The sequence below is a fragment of the Pipra filicauda genome, unplaced genomic scaffold (assembly GCF_003945595.2).
Source record: "Pipra filicauda isolate LSUMZ 115617 unplaced genomic scaffold, ASM394559v2 scaffold20_size4479445_pilon, whole genome shotgun sequence".
Lineage (NCBI taxonomy): Eukaryota > Metazoa > Chordata > Aves > Passeriformes > Pipridae > Pipra > Pipra filicauda.
In genome coordinates this window covers 2,033,534-2,055,906 of record NW_024104321.1, presented here as the reverse complement: position 1 = coordinate 2,055,906, position 22,373 = coordinate 2,033,534, and the positions used below count along the sequence as shown (strand labels likewise).

Below are 22,373 nucleotides of genomic sequence, written 5' to 3'. Positions count from 1 at the left end.
GCAGCAAGGTTTGGGCAGATTAACTGATTCCATTTTCCTATGACATATACCTACGACAGACTAACAAAAGAATCCGAAAAAAATCCCATTTGACAAAGAGTACATACTTTTCTCAAACGTCTGCTGAAGTTTCAGAAGGCTAGGATGGTACAAATGTACTAGTATCAAGCATGGCATATTGTAGCTTGTTTTTAATCACACAGATCACATTACCAAACATCCCACCTATAACTGAATTGCTATATACGAGGAAGCCTTCCAGGGAAAGAACTTTTGGAGCCATACCATGATTCCTTAATGACTTTACCACCAAACCATAGGTAACTGCTATGGCATGTGATAGATCCATAGAAACCACTGGGATGGTGGGTGTTCACTGAGTGGGATATTCAAACAAAGAGTACGCATGTCTAGAACATAAAAGCAGTACAGACTGGAGACTCAAAAAGAACTATAGGAATGTGGCAGAGCAGTTTAAAAGGTCTGTCTGGAATGATGACTAATATTTTCCAGCATATATACGCAAAGTTTTAATAAATGTCCTATAAAATGCTACAGAAAATGCAGAGATAATACTTTTACCAGCATTATTATTGTTATGAGAATTTGTTTGATGATGTTTGTCAAGTATTTTGAACAATGACACATTTATGTACAGTAAAAAAAAGACAGCCATATCTAGCTGCTGGCAACTATGAAAGAATGTAAGGCTCTTCCTCCAGACTACCACTATAACTTTACCTTGGTACCTTGTATTTCTTTCTATGCATTTGGGAATTGTGGACACATAAATGTTTTGGTTCCACTATTTTAATTGCTGCTCTGGTTTTGGTTGGAATAGTGTTAATTTTTTGCACAGTAGCTTGTATCTATGTTACGGATTTGTGTTGATAACAGCACTGATAACACAGGGATGTTTCAGCTATGGCTGAGCAGTGCTTACACAGCATCAAGGCCTTTCCTGCTTCTCGCACTGCTCCACCAGCTAGCAGGCTAGCACAAAAAGTTGGGAAGGGACACAGATAGGACAGCTGACACCAACTGACCAAAGGGATATTCCATACCATATAGTGTCATATGCAGCATATAAAGCTCGGAAAAGGCATGGGGGGGCATTCAGAGTTATGGCATTTGTCTTCCAAGCCACTGTCATGCGAGATGGAGCTCAGCTTTTCTGGGGATGGCTGAACCATGGGAAGTGGTGAATTAATTCCTTTTTAGCTCTCCTCATGTGCACAGCTTTTGCTTTACCTATTAAACTGTCTTTACCCCAACCCGTGATTTTTCTCACTTTTGCCCTTCTAATTCTCTCTCCTATCACACTGCAGGGAAAGTGAGCCACTGGCTGTGTGGGGCTCAGCTGCTTACATGGGTTAAGCCATGACAACTGCTTAACAAAACGCTAGGCTGACTAGCAAAATGAAATAAAATAAAATGGACTTTAAAGTGAAGAAGGGATCTCCCCTAGGTCTCTGTCCAAAAGGAGTAAAGTGATGTAGGTCTGGATCTACTCACACACATACTAATTATCTGTCCTTGGATATGGGGATTTTGGGGTCAGGCATAGCAAGGTACGATTGCTATTGGGAGCCCAATCAAATATCTGTACCCAGCAGGCACCAGCAGGTAGAATCAATAGCAGTTTCAGGATAACTGTGTTTCAGATACTGTAGGACAGATATGCCTTGCATATCACGAACATCATGAAAGATCTATATGTCACTATAGTGATAAGAGTGTCTCATACACTTTAAAAGAAACACTTCATTTGGTCCTTGGCTAAAGAAAGCAGGAGTAACACAGCTAATGCCAATGGAGTGGCAATCGTGCAATCTATCCCACACTCTCTTCCACATGGAGACGAACTGCAAATAATTTGTCCCAGAAGCAGTTCAAGCAAAGAGGGTGGACCAAAGCAACAACATTTACAGCTTGTTCTGCTTGTGGATCGTTCATACTAAATTTAAGAGAGAATAATTCCAAGTTCATGCAGAAACTATGTTCTCATTTTATACCACGAAAAAATGTAAGAAAAATATTTCTAGTGATCTGGTATATATTTACCTTGTGGATATAGGTAAGTTGACATATTGATTATCATTTGACACATTTTTCTGTAAGTTGCTTAAACTTAGGCACTACCTTGAAAATTGTCAACAACTTATTCAAAGGATTCCAACAGGTTTCTCTCAGTTCAAACAGCTGTGTTGCCTTACTTGATATTTTGTTTAGTTTTAACATTTTCTAAATAAAGTTAAATAAGTCTTAATGACTTGAAACTACTTTGCCAAGTGCACATGAAACACTTTGGAAAATTATAAGCCATATTATCATCCTTCAAGAAATACTTCCCTGAATTACATTTATCAGATAGTCTACATTGTTCAACCTACAGCAGTGATTTTATTAAGAACTAATCCCATGAGCAAAGAGCATGTAGCAAAAGCAATATGAAACACTCTAGCTAGTGACAGGGGATTCACAGCTTCAGACATAACCCCTCAGACTTGAACTGAAAGCTTTGTGAGAGAAGTGCCCCAGGTGAAAGCACAGGCACACACAGGTCAGAGCAAAACTCCTGTAAATTTCAGTCAGGACACAATGTCACGGTAGGAATTTTCTTGTCACCAGTCTTGCTGTATTTTTAATATCCTTTCTTCTACTTAGAATAAAGAAATGAAGTTAAAAAGCAGAGAGGAAGCACCATATATTATATGGTAATAACTATATTTACATAAAGAACAAGGGAGGATCTGAAGAACTGCAGTCCAGCAACTCTGATTTCACTTTTAGAACAGAAATTGAAAATGCTTTCTATGGCATCATTTACAAACTTTAAAACTGTATGCAGCATAGACCATGTTTATGGTCTCTGTTTTAAAGTTTTTCATGCAGCATGAAAAACAAAAAAAACCCCCAGCAACACTGTATGTATTGCTGATACAACAGATGATAAATGGGACACAAAGAAGATTTTATTTATTTCAATTTCAAATCAGTTAATGCTGCATCACACAGCAGTTTCAACTACAAGGTCAGACATTAAAGAAGGTTCTCATAGAGATTAAGAACCGGCATACAAAACAAGAATGGAGGGTGTCAGATCAAGAGAAAACATTTGACTTGTGTAGGATTAATAAGCACAGTAGGTATCAATAGCTTGATTTTGCTTACATAGTTTATACTGAAGACATTATTTCACAGGCTACTAGAGCAGGCTAATAATATCAATGATAAAAGCCACTGGGCTTTCTCCTCTTAAAAATGCTGACTGGTCCAGCCTCCCTAAACACAGTTTTCAATTGCATGCTTTCCCAGATCAAGGCTAAAGTCCTTTGCTGCGTACCAGCCTGAGGTTTATAAAGAGAAAGGGAAAGGAATAAAGCAGAGGAAGACTCATTTTTCCCTACCTAAGCACTACTCTGAATGTGGTCTTAAAGGCTAATAATGCTACATCATTGCTACTACAGGAGTTCAGAGGGCTGCTAGCACATAAAATAAGTTGATCATCCTAGCTCCATTCCCAAAAATATAGTACAGATCAATTCTCAGTGGTATTCTTCTTTGACAGTCTCAGGAAGTACCAAACAGTGAGGAGCCTTGGAAAGCTCTCTTGACTTATTTCACCTTAATCACAGGAGACTCCAAGCACTGGTTTCTTCTTTTCCCTGAATCATATACCAGAAATTAATCATATCACCAGCATACAACTGTCCACGTTCCTCAAAGGAGCCTTGGGTTTTCTCACCAAACTGGGACACATTTTGCGACAAAATTTTATCCACTGTGACATGAACACACTGTGAGATGAACCCAGAGATATGGACCAGACTGCAAGGCAACAGCATAACATTTGCATCACCCACAATCTACAACCTTAATGGCAGTTGGAACATGGTCCTGCAAACATAGGAACTGCAGGGCAATGTTTCACAAGAGCCAACTGTGTAGGCTATGACCAGAGGTAACAATATTTCTGCTTCAGATGACTCTATTCTTTCACCTGGAGACTTGGGTGCTCCTTCTGTCCTTAAAGAGACCCTTTATGGGGTTACACCTCAAAAGCTGAATCTAACCCTACTAATACAAGCAACGGGTAATACCTCTGTTCTTTCAAAACAAAGAGCCTCACTATCTACTGCACTTCTAACATAACACAGCATGTTTCTGTTTATCTCTTACTTTGAAATTCATGACTTGTTATTTTGTTTCTACCCCAGAAATGTTTTCTGAATTGTAGGACAGAAATTAATAAGCTGATTTGAAATGTCCCCCATTATAAGTATATATGATTAAAATAATGTTGAATGCCCTATTTGCATTCTTGAACAAGTAGAATCTCTACTGCCAGCTTGTAAGGCCATCCTCTGTTTCTAAGTCCTGATTCATGCATGAAATTCAATCAATATAGTAATTCTGGTTTAAGTTTATATTGCTGGCAGTCAACTGGCTATAGTGTCACCCCCCCCCTTCATCCAATATTTGTTGAGTGTATATCAATCACTGGCATTTTTCACATGAAAATATTATCTAAGCAGTCAGCTACTAAGCAGTCCTATCTTGTTAAATTTCACATAATCAAAGTGAAACAAAATAAAACAAAAAAAACAGAAGAGAAAGCACCTGATTACCTAGGAGGAGGGAGGATTTATACTCATCTAAAAATTCATTTATATTATTTAAACACTATTATCTAAATTAAACTCCTTAGTTCATAAACTAATGTTAGTTTATGACTAAAAGTACATGTCACTAATGATATTGGTATTTTTAAATACTGTTTTTGAAGGTCTTATCCTGAACCTCTATGAACTGGTCCTACCTCACTACAACTCTGTCTCTCATAGATGCTACAAAATATCAAGTCAAGAGTATAAAATCACAAACTTAGTTTAAAAGCAGTAAAATCTGTGTTTTGTTTCTCCTGTTGGAGAAATTTCAGTACCTATAAAAATAAAACCTAAATTTCAGGAGAACTACCCAGTCCCTGATGCTGCAAACAATTAGCACCTAAGTCTTAGAATCAAACAGGCTTCTCCTGCCATAGTAACATACAAGGTCAGCCAGTTATGCACTGTTAAACAGTTTAATGGTGTTATGCAAATTGTGTAATGCTAGTAGTCATCATATAATGAAAAACAGTGTTTGTCAGCAGTTAGAAGTACTTTAACCTTTTGAAGTGGCAAGCTTTAACAGCAGCCAAAAATAGCAGCAAATACAATTTTGAAGACAATCAAAACTGAAAAGAGGTATGAAGTGAGCACTTTGGCTGGTGTTAGACTGCTTTCATGTTAAACTGCTGGAAAGTTTTCTGAAGACTTGGCTTACTGTACATAATGAAAATATTCAGTTTCATCTTTAATTGTGAATTTCTCACTCATTTCAGAAAGAAAAAGAAAGAAAAAGAAAAAAAATGTGAACCCAAAAACTCAAAAAGAGGACAATCGAAAAATATTTTTAAAGCCTTTTTTATGATTTTCAGACCAGACTGGTTGATACCACAGGCTTTATTCACAATTTTCAGCATTGAATTTAATGTTGTTAGAAAAAGAGTCTTTCACACATGGTGACTGAGAAGTGCAAATGAGAAAAAACAATGAAGCAGAGAACTGTATTGATGCAATATAGCCCACATTTTCAGTCTAATACAACAGCTATAGACTTCTTAAGGTAGACAGACTAATGCAGAAGAATAAACATTACAGTCAATGGCTGTCAGTAGGGCCATCAGCCCTAGTGAATGAGGAAAATTACTGTTAGACTGAGGGTGTAGAACAAGGAAGGAATCCAGTCCATTACTGCCGATAAGCGAACTTATACTATGTAAGCCCCTTCATTAAATAGTTAGATCCCATCTCAAAATAACGGAAGTTTTTCTCCACTACATGACCCCACTACTATTCTTTTTGGAAAAGGGCTCAAGAATATCACCCCTCTAATGATTTTAAGCTTTTTTCTAAATACAAAAGTCAGCTTATACATAGATAGTGTATCTCTACTCCTTTTTGTACTCGTTTCATCCCTTATTTCCATATTTATTCCTTATTTCCACACCAATATTTACCTTATGTATTTAATAAATATAAAAAATATATTATAAAATATTTATATAAATTCCCAGCCTAGAGAAGAGAAGGCTCCAGGGACCTTCTAGCAGCCTTCCAATACCTAAAGGGGCCTAAAAGGAACCTGGAGAGGGACTTCTGAAAAAAGCATGTCGTGATAGGACACAGAGTTTAAATAGAAGGAGGGCAGGTTTAGATCAGATATCAGGAAGAAATTTTTCACTGGGTCAGCGGTGAGACACTGGCACAGGCTGCCAAGGGACAGCATGAATGCCCCATTCCTGGAACTTTCCAAGGCTAGGTTGGATGGCTTTGAGCAACCTGGTCTAGTGGAAGGTGTCCCTGCTCATGGCAGGAGGGTTGGAACTAGATGATCTTTAAAGTCCATACCAACTCAAACCATTCTGTGACTCTATTATATACATACTCTTCATTTGCTCAGTTAAAATGTTTAGCAATTCAGTGCTTTTCAAACAGTTTGGAGTAAAGTCTTGGATGCAATGAAATTAAGGGTACAATCTGAACAATTCCATGAAGTTAAAATCTTCAGTGAAGACCATTAGACACAGATATTTTATTGGGCTAATAAGTAAATAAGAAAACAAATAACAGGTACATAAAAGAAAATAGATTAAATATGGGTGGATTCCCTTTCTTCTTACTGTCTCTAGTTTCTTTTTATCACCGAAACATAAGTAGTGCATGAGCTCCAAAGAAAGCAAGCATGGAGCAAAAGCATACTTCTAATCTCCATTTCTATAGAACTCAGAAGGCTGTTAACTTCTTTCAAAAACACTGTGAATTTTTTGTTCCAAATGAAAAAAAGTAATCTTTTTTTTAATTAGATACTTCACCAAACACCATTACATAATTTTCACTACACATTTGGTTATTTTATTTCTAAAAACAAACTAATACCTATAAAGCCCTTGGATTGTAGGACATTTAAAATTCCCTGTCTCATTTTCTATCTATCAGGATAATCTTACAGTCATGGTGAAGTTCTCTACTGTATTATTAGAGTTGGGACATGAGAAAAGCTATAGTTGCTTAAGGCTCCCCCGTCCTTCGTCACTTGTAACTTTTACAAAACATCACAGAATATTGTTCTAACATTTTAAAAGCTTAGTTTTGCCTTAAGAATCATTTCTTCTGCTACTGAAAATTTAGATAAGGGAATGTTCATAAAGACGTTAAAAAAAAAACTTAATGAAAAAAATCTTTATTTGTAGCAAAGTTACAGAAAGAACATATTTCTATAGAATCCAAATCTTTTGGTCCAATTTAAATTGACATCACCTTCTCTAATATCTCAGCGGAAAAGGCATCTAAGCAATTAATCTACGAAGAACAATGACTCTATCTATATCTGACTGCTGGGACAAAAAGTGAATTGTCTTGGCAGACAGGAAAAATGATGGAATTATTCAGAAAGGATCTAAAATACTGTTTTTTCTCTAAATGAGTCTGTCAGTGAAAAACAATAGAGTAGAGCTATATACTACAAAGGAAGCTCTTCTGGATTAAAAGATTGAAGATACAGCACTCTTTCTTCCCAAATGCAGACCTAAAAATCAACAGCAGATCTAGTCTGTCTGTAATTACATGATAACAGAAAGCTCATTTAAATAGTACATCAGATAGCATACTGAGGTATTTCAAATTTTGAACTTATAATTTAAGTAAATAAGCAAACATATAAATACAAGCTGGCCAATTACACTCTTAATCTGACACATTTCGTATCACAGTTTTGATGATCTAAAGCAAGCAGTATAAATATATCAGTGAAATTACATACCTGCCTATGATAAGATTTACATTCTTGTATTAACACAGAAATGTAAATTTCTGTTGGATTAATCCACATTTTGCTTTACATAACAAAAGTACTTGAAAACACAGATAATTATTCTTAAGGGCCTAGGGCTCTTATCCAAAGAAATTATTAAAATGTCATTTTCATTTTTATCTTCTTGGGGATTGCCTATCAGACAAAAGACACTTAGTGAGCTTATTCTTCTAAAATATATTTTCTAATTACTTACTTTTTAAAAATATGCTTAACATTTTCTTCTTTCCCCTCAAGGGTGACAACTAGTTGTTTAGAAGTTTGTAAGTTTAGGAAGGAAAGACAGCCATATAACAGTTAGAAGCACTGAGTTTATAAAACCTGACATAAGTATTCACCCCACGTTAGGTAACATGTTTTACACAGATTTAAATAGGCCCAGGCCTGGTCTTGTTATGGTTGAAGGCAAAACTGCCTTGTTACCACTAGAGAAATGTTGTGTTCTTTAAATCTCTAACTAAATACTCAGAATACATGAGACCTAAAGATGTAAGGTACTGTTAGCCTCTTGCACTAAGGGATAAATACATTTATTATGTATATTTAATGATGTGCAGGGCACCAGAGTGACAGGCACACTGTAGTGCCTGCTAGACACCAGATCAGCTATTATTGGGTCAGAATCACCTTGTGAGGCTCTGTGTGCAGGGGGGAGGAAGGGCTAGGCTAGGCCTGCAGACGTATGATCTGCAGGCCCACGGCAAGAAGGCACATGTAAGGCCAGCAGCCAACACGGCTGAACCCATGAAGAGCACACGGCAGGGAAAGCCATGTGGCTGGGCTGTCAATCAATAAGGTCTGCCTGGTGGCCTGCCCACAACGTGCCCCCTGGAGCCTCTAATTGGCTGTGGCACCCCTCACTTTGGCTAAGGGGACACTGAGTGGCAGCGAGACAAAAGTCCCGCCTAGGGTGAGTGGCCACAATAGCCAGAGTCCATAAACAGACATGCACGAGGCCTCCATCTTGCCTTTGGCCTCTGCCCTTCTGACTTGTCAGAATGTGACCTTCATAGTGGTAATTCTACATTTCTCTCTCTTTCCCTCTTTATTCTTTCTTCTCTTAATTTCTCTTTCCTTCCTCTTGTGGGCAACTTGAACACCTATTTTCCCTATTTCACTTAAGTTATGGGTATTGTATCTAAGTTGTATGGAGTTTGTGTTTGCTGGATGTAACAAAGGTTCCCTTACTATATCAATGCTTGCTAGTTTCAGTAATCTGCTGTAATGATTTTCCTTGGTTTGCATGTTATCTCTGTAAAAGATGCCAAAATGCCTATTTGCTCACCAAACTAAAAGAAATCTCTTAGAGAAAAGTCTTTTCTCTGGACGTGAACTCAAGGTATCAAAGAATCAAAGGCTTTGCAAGGGTTTATGTGAGCAAAATCTCTTGAAGCCTGAAATTAAAGTGTACAACCAGTAAAAGCATGGAGCTTCTGGACCTGGCTGTAATAGTGTCATAAGAAAGGAGTTCTGCTCCTACTTTTGTCAGGAATACAGATGTCTGGTGTGATCTGAGATAATCTACATTATCCAGGGGATGGGGGAGATATCATCGGACCTTTAGGAGGCACATGGTTTTCTGGAACAATATCGAGAGACCAAGTAAGTCAGACCACAGGGCCTAAACAGCACCAGGTTACTACAAAAGGGTAGTAGTAACCTATGGTAGAATCCTACCATTCTAGAGGGAAGGGATTCAACCCAAAATTACAACATCTGAATGCCAGTGTCTACCTGGGGGAGCCCCATAGACATACGTCTCAACACTCTCCACCACCACTTAAAATTAGGAACAGGATTTAGTTACCTAAACAGAAATGTCTGCTGTCATATGAGATGACTTAGGACACACAGACTGGCTTCCTTTTGCTAGCCTAAAAAGATGAAGCTTTCTTTGGTCCCATGTTATTTCTGCCAGACTTGTCTACATCTCCGCCAAGGGTACCTTAAAAGGTGCTGGATATCTATCTACACATAAGCAACTGAATCACACTACTAGTCAATACCATCAGTAGAGTTCAGAAAAATTATTCCAGTCGCTTTGATACATATATTAACTGGCTGGTTGGTTGAATTGGTACATATTAACAGGTTAGCTGGCTCTCTGTTTCACTGACAGGGATCCGACTGATATTAATATATTAGAAACATGTAAAGAACATGTAACACTTAAATTTAAGTACTGTTCTAACTGAATCCCTTTCCCCATCTAATCCTGCCTCTTGCACACTTGCAATATACCTCATGTAACCCATCCTGCACATATCTCATCAGCAAACAAATTCAACCTTTTCACATAAAATATCTTTAGATCTTGTTTTGCAAGTATTACATAATTTGCAAAGCATGGACATTGTGATCACTCATATTTGTCAGTGTTATAGGCACCTTTAAGTCTGTGTTTGTGACCATACTAACAATGTAATGTGTGAAATACCAAAATAACATTTTTAACAGAGCGTAATATCTAGATATCTATTACACTTCTACTAGCATCCAATTTTAATAATAGGTAGTGATATTTAAATACAAAAAGGCATAATACTTAGAGAAAATCATCTTAAACTAGCCAAGTCCTCCTGAGACAGTGTCATCAATCTATATGCCTCTAAAAATATTTCGAAATCAGGCAGTGTCAGTCCATTTCAACTGCACTAAGGATTTCAAATGGAGTGAAAATTTAAATCAAGCCTTCATTTCTCTCTGCCCTTTCTGTATTTTTCATTCTGTAAAGCCAAAGAAATATACTGAATTACCAATCAGTGTATGCCATCTATGCTCATACACAGCTCATGTCATCTTGGATTATAGGACAGACATATCTTACAAACAGAAATTGCCTAACCTGAGCCAACTTCTAACTGCTGCCAGTAGCCAAAGGAAAAAAATCTATCAAAGGGAATTCTTCCATTGTAGTATTCCCTATTGTACTTTTATCATGTTTTGGTTTTTGGTTTGTTTTTTTTTTTTTAATTCCAAATTTGGAAGTCCCACCACTGTGGATTTTAAAACTTGACTTGACAAAACTCCAGCTATATTTGCTATATTGCTTTATAGCAATCCTGCACTGTCAAAAAAATAGGTTCTTGATAAGTCTTTCCCATCTCTAATCTTTCCGATTCTGTGGTTCAATAATGACTGATGATGTTCCTTGGCTGCAGGTAATGTTCTGTAGGAAGACAAACTGAGGGACAAAAAAAGAAAGAAAAAAAAAAGAAAACAAGATGAAAAGAAGATATAAGAAAAAAGCAAGTAAAAGAAAATAAGGGAGGAAAGAGGAAAGAAGGAAGGTAATATGGTGAACACATGGTACAGGAACCTTGAAGAACAAGATTAAGTTTCCACTTCTATCGTGCTTTACGTGTCAGCACAGCAAATCTTATTGGCCTAATCCTCCCACCATTAAGTTTTTAACATCCAGGGGCATGTGAGCAGCGTATCTGAGTGTTAATGGTGTCTAATAAAAACATTAAATACCTGGAGCAGTGAATCTTTTATTGTATTCCACAAAAATCCACAAATATTCGAATAAAAAAGGAGAAGCTTAGGTACTGTGATAAAAAGGAAACATGAATGTTTGTGGAACAATTTACTTATTTAAGAGTACATTCATTCAAGAATAGAACAGTTTTTAATTTTGCATTGTGTAATATTTACAATCTGATCCAAAATCTATTTATTTGTTAAGACTTTTATATTTATTTAAAAACATTTTGAGGTAGACTGTTTTCATATTTAAGCAACAAAAATTATCTTATTCAACTTTCGTTCTGAGAGAGAATGTGATACTCTCTGTCTTCAGTCATCTAATGACATCCTTCACGTAATCCTAACAACGTTGTCTACCAAGTTTTAGTACTTATATTTTAAAAGACGAAAACAAAACTAAAAAAAAAACCCTCAAAACTAGTGGTCAAGTGTTATAGATATGTTTTTCACCTTTTCTGCTCTGGTACTTGTCTCTTGAATATATTCGCTCCTGGAATGATTACACAGAGGATTAAATTGAAATGCTGTATTTATATTTTATGATATTCCTCTACTACATTTTATGAAAAAATGTGAAATAGTCCCAAGTAAGTGAATGATAAAGATATATTCCTGGCTTCTTTACATCACTTCTCTTCTATTGCTCTTGACACGTACTGGAAAAGGCCAAAAATACTCTTCAATTAGTTCAGTGCATATTTGTGTAAGCTAGGTTACAAAGATGGATAAGCTACGTGATCGAAATGAAGACTCATGATGGAACTGGACACACAACCTGGATCTCCAGACCCCAGCACAATGCCTCAGTAATCTACATCACATCCATTTTACTACATGTTTAAAAATATATGTGATAGAGAAAAATATGACAAAGACCTTTCCAAAGCTGACATTTGACATCCTAGTAATGAAGGACAGAAATATCAGAGTCTAGCAGTTCATAATCAATAAGGAAAACCAAAAAATGGAATACTGTCCTGGGTTGGCTTTTTTTAATTATTTTATTTTTCTAAATACATAGAAGTAATGAGAGAAAAAAAAAGCCTCACTTGCCAAGACCAAAATCGTGCTGTAGAGTTAGCAATATAATTCTATTATTTCTAGTAACAATAATAATTGTATTGTGTGAAAGACCCTTTGTTTCACTTGAAACATAAACCATGATATAGATAAATACAATCTGTCAATTTCTCTGCAAAGACAGTGGGTCAAAGCAATTTCCTAGAAGAGCATCACACAACCAATGTCTGAGGTAAAAAAGAAAAATGTGACAGGATCATCACCTTCAGTTTGAGATGCCGTACCAAAAGAAAGCAATTTCCTCTTTTGTACACTTCGTAAATATCTACCAATACATTTAAACGAAGTATCTCCCTCCTCATTGAAAGGGAGGCTTGTTTTTCCATTTTACCATCTATGTTTTAAAGATATTGATTATTTTCTGTCTGCCTTTCAGCTCGTAATTTTCGGAAAAGATAAGTCTTTCACTTGCCAACCTGTATTTCACACCTGTAAGTGGATTTGTGATTACATGCCAGCAAAAATTAACTGCACCAATGAAATAAAAGAACTTTTTCTCTACAAGATGATGAGAAAAAAATATTAAAGACCAGATTTTCTGAGGTTGGCATTTCTTTTCAAATTATCTATACAACTTTGAAAACAGTTCAACTATCTCATGAAAGGGAAAAACACATAGCACAGCATCTTCAAATTACCAACATGTCACATGAGTGAGAAAATCTGCAAATTGATACAGAATTGTCTTACAGCAGTTACTTTGTTCCTCATAACGGTGGCATGGTATGAAGAGTACTGGTGAGTGAATACAATCAGAAGCTCAAAGAAGAGGGCATCAGTCCCAGAGGGACATTCTTTTACAGAATCACAGAATGGATTGCAAGGTATACAGTGGGTCATCAAGTAGGGTCATCCTAGAGCACATTGCACAGGATTGCATCTAGATAATTTTTTATCTCCAGTGAGGGAGACTCCACAACCTCTCTCGGTGATCTGTGCCACTCACAGTTACCTGCACAGTAAAGTTCTTCCTCATATTCAGGTGGAACTTCCTGTGCATCAGTTTCTGTTCATTGCATCTTGTCCCAATGCTTGGTACCACCGAGAAGAGCCTGGTTCCAGCCTCTTGACAGCCTCCCTTCAGATATTTATAGGCATTGATTAATGAGGTCCCCTCTCACCCATCTCTTCTCAAGGCCAAACAGGCCCAACTCTCTCAGCCTTTCCTCCTAAAAGACATGCTCTAGTCCCTTAATCATCCTTTTTGCATTCTGCTGGACCGGCTCCAGTAGCTCCATGTCTCTCTTGTACTGAAGGGCCCAGAATTGGACACAGCACTCTAGATGTGCCTTATTAGGTCTGAGTAGAGCAACAGGATCACCTCCCCCAACCTCCTGGCAATGCTTTTCCTAATGCACTCCAGGATACCATTGGCCTTTTTGGCCACAAGAGGACTGCTGGCTCATGGACACTTTGTTGTCCACCAGGACCTCCAGGTCCTCCTCCACAGAGCTGCTTTCCAGCAGGTCAGCCCCCAGCCTGTACTGGTGCTTGGGGTTATTCTTCCCCAGATGTAGGAGGACCCTGTACTTGCCTTTGCTGAATTTCCATCAGTTCCAGGACCCTGCACTTGCCTTTGCTGAATTTCAAACAGTTCCACTCTGTCCATCTCTCCAACCTGTCGAGGTCCTTTTGAAGGGCTGCACAGCCCTCTGGGGTATTGGCCGCTCCTCCCAGCTTTGTGTTATCAGCAAACTTACTGAGGGGGCATCTGCCCCTTCATCTGAGTATTGATGAATAAGTTAAACAATACTAGGCCCAGTATTGAACCTTGGGGGACACCACTAGTGACAGGCCACCAACTAAACCCTGTGCAATTGATTTCAACTCTCTGGAATTTGCTCAGCCAGTTCTCAATCATCCAGTCCATACTTCCGAGTTTGCCTGTGAGGATGTTGTGAGAGACAGTGTTGAAAGCCTTGATGAAGTCAAGGTAGACAATATCCACTGCTCTCCTCTCATCTGTCCAGGTAGTTGTTTCATTTCAGGAGGCAATCAAGTTGGTCAAGCACGATTTACCTTTAGAGAATCCACACTGACTATTCCCAATCATCTTCTTGTCACTCTTGAGGATAGAGGTGGCCTCTTTTCCAAAGCTCTGAACCAACCAGTTGAGAGGCAAAGGTACCAAGAGGTAGCAGCAGAGACACAAATCTACTTCCACCCTGGCCATACAGTGCAGATGTTCTTTTAAGATGCATCCATAAGGAATTTTCTTCAGTCTTCCTTACAAAGACACCTTCTACGAATACTCCATAGCCCAACCCATCCCATTCCACATGGCACTTCTACACACGGGTCAATTGTGATACAATTCATAATGAATTAATACAGAAAGCAAAATATTTTTTCATCCATAGTCACAAAACAATTGTTGAATCATATGCTTTATAAATGTTTTTTTCACAGTGTAATAAAAACTGCTATTGTTCTACAGAGAGAAAGCATCAGGAGACTTCTATGTTCTTCAGAGCAATTGCAGCTTATTGCTTTAGCTGCACATCCCCTAGCACAGCAGTTTTAACTCCAGAATGTTAAACTCCTTTCCCAATAACTGTGTTCAAGCCTCAGCACTTGAGATTGGACTGCCTAATGTTAAGCACTGAAATCAACGAGGCATAAGGTTCCTCGTACTCTGAAGCCTCAATCTTGAAATTAACAGGGGATTTTAAACATGACAAAAACACCTGAACAAGCCCCTAAATCAACTACGTGCTGTAATACCTCAAAAGGTTTGCTAGAAACATTATGATCACAGCTAAGCGCAGATAACTCCTCAGCTGGTACAAACCAGATGTTAATAAGCAGAGAAACATAGTACCAACAGTTTTGGTTAATAAGTAAAACTACAGAAATATTTTTTTCTTTATCTGTAATTTATGTCAATTTTAATTCATCACAGAAATAAATTGTTACCACTTAATTGCTCTTACTGTACAGCAAAGATGCTTATAATGAATGATGATAAGCAGGAACATGAATGAACAGTTGCCAGGCAACCCATAAATAAAGGTTCCAAATAGCATGACCTCTCTTTAAAGGATAAAGCTCTAATCACAATTATTTTTCAAATCCATTTCAGTGCCAACTAAAATCATGTTTGTAGCACTAATCCTGGTCTTCCTCATACAAAATGAAACCAAATCTGTCATTTGACATATCACAAATAACAAATTAAACAGACTCAACCTGCTTCTTCAGATTACAGTTAACAGTGTAGTTTGAAGATGGTAAACAGGTTAGACTGGAATCTGAAACAGAGAGCTGAGAAGATTTAAGCAATTTAAATAGGGTAATTTTTTTTAAGTTACATTGTTTCTTTAAGGATCTTCAAGTATCAACACAAAGTCCTCCAGTTTTTAACACCACAAAATGATCATTCAGGGAAGTAGAAGGCTGAGACAGACTTTAAAATACTAAAACCAGATGCAGTTTGAAATGCTCTAAAATCTATATAATACCACATTCTATCTTTATAAACTCTTACAACACAGTCTTGTTGAGTGCATAAGCAGAGCTGAGGTGCCTAGAGCAAGTACTGACCTTTTAGATGGATTCAAATAAAACTGACAAAGAGCAGCATAAATCTTAAACCAGTTAAAGAACACAGTATATCCACTCTGAAGAAACAATGAATGGTAAGGCAGGAATTTTACATTATGCCTTCCAAATAATGGAATGGGGAGCTTGGGCTTGTTCAAGGTTTACTGATTGGCTAATAAATTGTGTATTTATTTTAGTAAGCTTCATGTCAGAAAACATTATGAATATATGTTTTTGTGGCTTTATTTTGCACTACATAAGATGATTACATAAATCTCTTTAACCATTTTATTTCTTTTCTTCAGTAGACTTGAGATTCACTAATAGCTGTGATGCTTAAATACTGAACTGTCAAAAATTTGCAAGAGGAAAACAAGATGAACTACAATTATAAACAAATACATCTTGCACCTAAGGTCTAACAAACTATGACAACTATGAACCCATAAGAATGGGAACCATCTTTTTAACCTGTCTTTGAACAAAATACAGGCAACAGAATCCATGAACTTCTCTGCAACATTAGTAGCACAAAATAATCTCATACTTTACAGTAGAAAATGCACTCGACCAACTAGTTGTCTACACATGTATTTCTTCATATCAAATGAGATCCAGTTCATTAGATTGTAGGCATTCACCTTCTTTGATAGAAAAACATTCTGTTGCCTATCCATCAAACATATAACTTTTCAATTATCTTCCTCATTTAGATATACCTGCTCATGAGAGGCCTGTACAGGAGGCTTTCTTCATATCTGTATTTCATCAATAAGCAAATAGGAAATATATCGCATTATATATTTTTCTTGACTAATAGTTCACTCATTAAGCACCTTCACCACCTGATCCAGTAACTCCTTTCCATCCTTCTAATAATTTCAGTTTGAACTTCTTGTTCTAACAAAAGTCCAGTTCATTTAGTTGATAACATGCAAGAGTGAGATTCAGAATTTAAATAATTAAGAATTATGCATACTCACTGCAACTAAAAATAAAGCAGAAGATCCTGTAAATTCTTTTTGGGACATATGGCACTACTGATATCAAAACCACCTTAATTGCTTCTCCATAGTTTTCAGCTTGCATTTTAACAAATTCTAAAAAAAACTGTTGTGCTTACAAACTTCACAACGAAACCCATTATTTGAAAAGTATGTAAAGGTGATATTGGAGGATTTTTTCCCCTCTCAAATGTTTATTCCTCTTAAATTGCCAGCTGGACAATGAAACCAGTCTGCTTTTATGTTTAAAAGACTAAAAGCTTATGGAATAAAAGGTCATGCATTACTATTCAGCAAGAGCTGGAGGCTAATTGTAAAATTTATTAACAATGAAAACAATGGGGTTCTCAGCCACTTACTACCATGGAGGAAACTGACAATATTTTTCTGAAGTTTGGATTCCACTGTATTTTGTTCCACAATATGCAATTTAATTATACCACTTCTGAAAATGGGAGATGACTATTGTTTTAAACAGTTGCTTACACTAAAATAAGTGTCATTTAAAGATCTTCCATAGGGATTCAAGTCTATACATTTAGCATTAGAAGGAGGAAAAATAGAGCATAACTGCCAGCCTGAGGAGAGTGATGATGAAGCATGCTTTCTCTCTAGTGTTTCCCACATCACAGACTCAGTCAATGAAACTAGGATACAATTCTAAAAACACTTCTTTTCTCGACAGGGTTTAGGCAGATCCTCAGCTGAGTAAGAGTAAGCAGTATTAGGTTCTGGAGATTAGTTGTATTCTAGATTCATGCTGATCCTGTCTTCTAAGCAAGGTATTCTTGTTTCAATAACCATTTTTCCCTTAACAAAACAGTGACATTGGTTTTCATTTTTCTGTATTGAATATTTAATGGTTAATTAAATATACACATACTTATTATTGAGGTATATAGAATGAAATTAGAAGAGAAATTTATAGAATACCAGCTGAAACAGTTATATATATATATATATACACACACATACATATACTAGATGGATGACACTTGCGAAGGACCATCTACAGACACTCCCAGTAACATGCAAAGGAGTTACCTTTGAGCAACACAAAATACTATTACTATAGTGAGGAGCCCAGTAGGGAGAAGAAGATAGTTGATTGCTTTATCAGTTTTAAGTAACAAATTATCTTCTATGTGTTTGATTCAGTTGTACATTTAAAATGGTCTTTTAATAACTGTTACTCCATTCACTATCTCACTGATAGACATCTTGCCTTGCTATTGTACAGAAACAGTTGAAAGTAGCAGAAAAACTCTATATTGATGACATAGTTTTCCAGTGATACACTTACTCGAGGAAGTTATTGTTTTGGACTGAGAAGAACACTGAGAAGAGGGAGCTAACAGTGTAGTTCCTAGTTTTTCTCATCATGTCAGAAGCAAAGTCTCACAGAAATGCCACTGGTAATCGATGAACTTTGAAAACTAATGATAAAATCTTCCTACACATAAGACTATGTGATTCCTAAACTTCATGATTTCTTAACCTATCAGTTACAGTCATATCTCATGCAGCTTTACCACAAAGCTCTCACTGATACGAAGTGCAAGTTTGCCCCTCCTGTGTCCCGTACTCTATGATCTGAATCCTACTCAGCTGTGTCTATTACATGAAATACTACACACACAAATACATTTCAGGATTGACAACTCAGTTGTCATTGGAAGCTTGAAGAATTCATCTATACCGTTGTTCAGCTAAAAGAAACTTTACAAAGGGACAACCAAATTACAAGAAACAACAACGTACACACAAGTTTGTAAACTTTAGCTTTGTGTTTTACTTTTGAAAGGTATCATTATTATTTAATATCTCTGAGCTACAGTAGTATCTCCTGAGAATTGTCTGGCTAACAGCACTGAAACAAATAAACCAAAAAATTCAACTTGACTACAGAAATTTTGTTAATCAGTCAGGAATGTGGATTAAATAAAGCAGAACAACAAGAAGAAATAATTGATCTCACATTTTAAAACATTCAACAGGTATTATCTGTACTTTATTTAAAGACAAGAAAGAATGAAAAAAAACCCTGCTTTACAGCCATTCTAAGCACTTTTTTCAGTGACACTTCATTCAACTACATGTACCCCACTTCTTTTCTGAAGCCTGCTTTGCATACTTATTGTCATGAGAATCTTTGTTATATTTTCACACTTTACTATGAAATACAACTGCTTTACGTACTTGTGCTGACACACAGAATTGTACAGCATAATACATACTTGCTGTTGCCAAGTCCTTTGCCTCAAATTTCCCATGCTTTTAGCCTTTGCTATTCCCAGCAACAAAGAAAATTGAATTTTCAGCACTATCCAAACAATATGAACATGGTAATGGCTGTTCTGGGACAAATTTCAGGTTCATTTAGCCCAGGACCATGTCACTGACGGTGGTCAAAAGGAGTGGCCTAGGTAGAAGCCCCATATTAGGACAACTCTCAAATACTAGAGTAATTCCGTGGAACACTCTTCTGGTTCCCAGCAATGTGTGGCTCAAAGACTTAAATATGAAGAGATTGAAAGTGTTGGCATGTGACAACACAGTCTGTCTCAGAAGGGCTAGGAAGAAGAACAGGAGATGGCATATTTCAAAAAGGAGAAATATGTGCCCTCATCACACATACGTCCTACTTCATTCCATCCAACAGTGTTTCTTGCTCCTGATATTGCCTTTGCCCTCAAAATGTGCTGTTCTCCATATAGAAGAGGTGGCAAAAATGAAAGTGTTTCCCTTCTTTCCTCATAAAATCTCCTCCTGACTGGAGCTGGCCTCCTGTTCATATTCCACTTGACTAAACCAACCTTTTTCTCCTCCCACACTAGCTCCATCTGCCGCCCGTCTCTCCAGCAGAGCCAGATGCCAGCAAAGCAGACTGCTGTGGGAGGAGAAAGTTCTGTCGCTGGAATTTCATCCCTATACTCTGCAGGGGGCCAGCCTGTGAAGCCTGGAGAGGATACAGAGAGCAACTTCCTCTGTTCTACACTGCCTTCCCCTGCTTGTCAGTAAAGAAGGCAGCTGAGGACATGAGCAAAAGAAAGATAAAACTCCAGTGTGTGCTCTGAAATTTGTGGGTTTAATATTTATATAGCAAAAAGATCACAATTCTACTCCAGACTTGAGCATGGTACACACCACATAAACATGTGAGAAGATGTGAGTCCTGCCCTAGAAAGCTTACAATCAAACAGAAGCAGAGATGCATTTCTGTGATAAGGAACAAACAAGTGACTAGAGCGCAGATGACAGAGTAAAAAAGACTCAGATTTATAATCAGGAGAGATCTCAGTGATGGAGCAAAAAGACAATATTTTCTGGAGATATGGAAGTCAAAGAGAGAAGCTGTGGATGAATGTTAAGCTGAGACAACTGCATGAGGCAAAGGAAACTGGCTGTAGACAATGAAAGACTAGGATGAAAGTAAACATAGAGAAAGAAAAAGTGACTTTTTTATAAATTTGAGGTGATCTTGCATGAGGCAGAAGGAAAAGACGTACAGTTAAGAATATTAGACAAAAAGGGAGACAGTCTAGGAATGGAGGAGCATCTGCACGAGCAATCTTGCCAGAAACAGGAGCAAGAATGAGTGTCACTGAGTGAGAACAAGAGCTCATATAAAACAAGCAAGTGTGCATATGTGTGAGACAGAGGAAGAGACATAGACTTCATTTCTCTGAAAGAAAGAATTATGGGAACCCAGAAGACGAAAGAAACTAGACACAAGGCTGGTGTCGGAGTGCAACAGAAAGTTTTGAGTGGGGCGGCAGGACAGAAGAAAGTGAAGGAACACAACGTTTTAACAGAAAGCCAGAATTATTTACTAGAAGTTGAAAGAGCACATAACAATTGCAGAGACATAACAAGAAAAATTAAGAAATTGAATAGACAGGGAAAAGCAGAAAGAAATAGACATATCGCACTGAAATAGAGTAAGGGCTCACAGCAGAACAAACAGAGTGACAGGACAGAGAAAAAATATATGCAAAGATGATAAGTGTCAGTAAAGGAATATTAGTTAATAGAAAGCATTATGTAAAAAATCCCAGCAGGAAGACTGAGAGCATAGACAAAGATGACTGGAAATGGATGTTCACTGAATTGTCACTGTAAACTCTTAGGGTTTGCCCCATCTAGGTATCCCCACATTTTAATCTTTATTTTCACTTCAAAAAATACTGTTTCCTTATCCACACCTTCTAACTTCTCTGCTGTAGTTGCACCTTTATGCCATTTGTTTCACTATTTCTAGTAGCAACTCTTTTTGTTACGTTTAAATGGGAAAAAGATCTTATTTTTTCAAATACTCTACCACAAAGAAACGTGCCAAAAATCTCAAGTTTCCTTCCTCCTGTTCCTGTAATGCTCTTTCATTCATTCTTCTTTGGGAAAAAAAAAAAAAAAAAGGGCTAGGGAAACTCAGCAATACAGCGGTACCTTAAGTCCAAGACATTCACAGAGCTTTCCCCGAGCTGCGTGCACATACTGCGCCTCAGGTTTCCTCCATGCCCGGGTGAGGGTTTCCCGTCCCCCGTGGGCGAGGTCAGCGGGAGGCACGGGCTGCGCTCCAGCGCCCGGCATAACGGGATAACGGGATCTCCGGCTGAAATGCATCCATCAGGCGGGGGAACTCGGGGAGGGGAGCTAGCTACCGGCTGCTGGAAGGAGAGCCTACACAGACGTATGCCCTGGTTGATGGAAGACATGGCTGGCTGGCTGGCTATTTGATTTCCTTTTATTTAAGGGATATAAAAAAAGAGAAGAGAGGAAAGGGAGAAGGGAAAGCACACACGCTCGCACACGCATCCGGCTGATCTTACCTCCACATTGAAATACTGCTCCGCTTTGCACACTGTAGCACATAAAATCCAAATGAAGGTTTGCAAGAAAAACACCCTGGACTGAGACACGAAATCCAACCGGCTTCCAATGCTGGATGCGAGTACGATCATAGTGGACTGTGCTTCAGCGGGTGGAAAATCTCTCTCTTTCTCTCTCTTTGCCTTAAATACACAAACAAACCAACCTCCCCCCCCGTTTCGGTGAAGAGCCCGTAGCGCAGGTTCACCCACAGCCGGGGAGGAGGAGGAGGAGCAGACACTTCACAGCACAGGCGGCGGCGGCAGGGTCAGCTCTCGCTCATCCTCACCGCCAGCCCCGTAAGGAGGGAATGTGGCGTCCGAGTGCAGCCGCAGCTCCTGCACGACTCCTCTCTGCCCAGCAGCAGCAACCACCTCCCCCTGTCCTCCCTTCGCTCCCGCCTCCGCCGCCTCCTCCTACTTCTTCTCCTCCTTCTCTCCTGCCTCCTCCCCCTCAGCCTCCGCCTCCTCC

General features: G+C 38.0%; 1 protein-coding gene across 2 annotated transcripts in view; it reads right to left on the bottom strand.

Moving 5' to 3' along the window:
- MMP16 (matrix metallopeptidase 16) overlaps positions 1-22,310 on the bottom strand; it is a 170,476-nt gene extending 148,166 nt beyond the window's left edge. Inside the window, exon 1 of one of the 2 annotated variants that reach the window (XM_027736507.2) lies at positions 21,863-22,310. In XM_027736507.2, coding sequence (XP_027592308.1) covers positions 21,863-21,994 — 132 coding nt within the window. In that variant the 5' untranslated portion in view covers positions 21,995-22,310. The remainder of the gene's footprint in view (positions 1-21,862) is intronic. The other variant, XM_039380969.1, reaches the window with a different exon arrangement.
- Between the last annotated feature and the right edge of the window lie 63 nt (positions 22,311-22,373).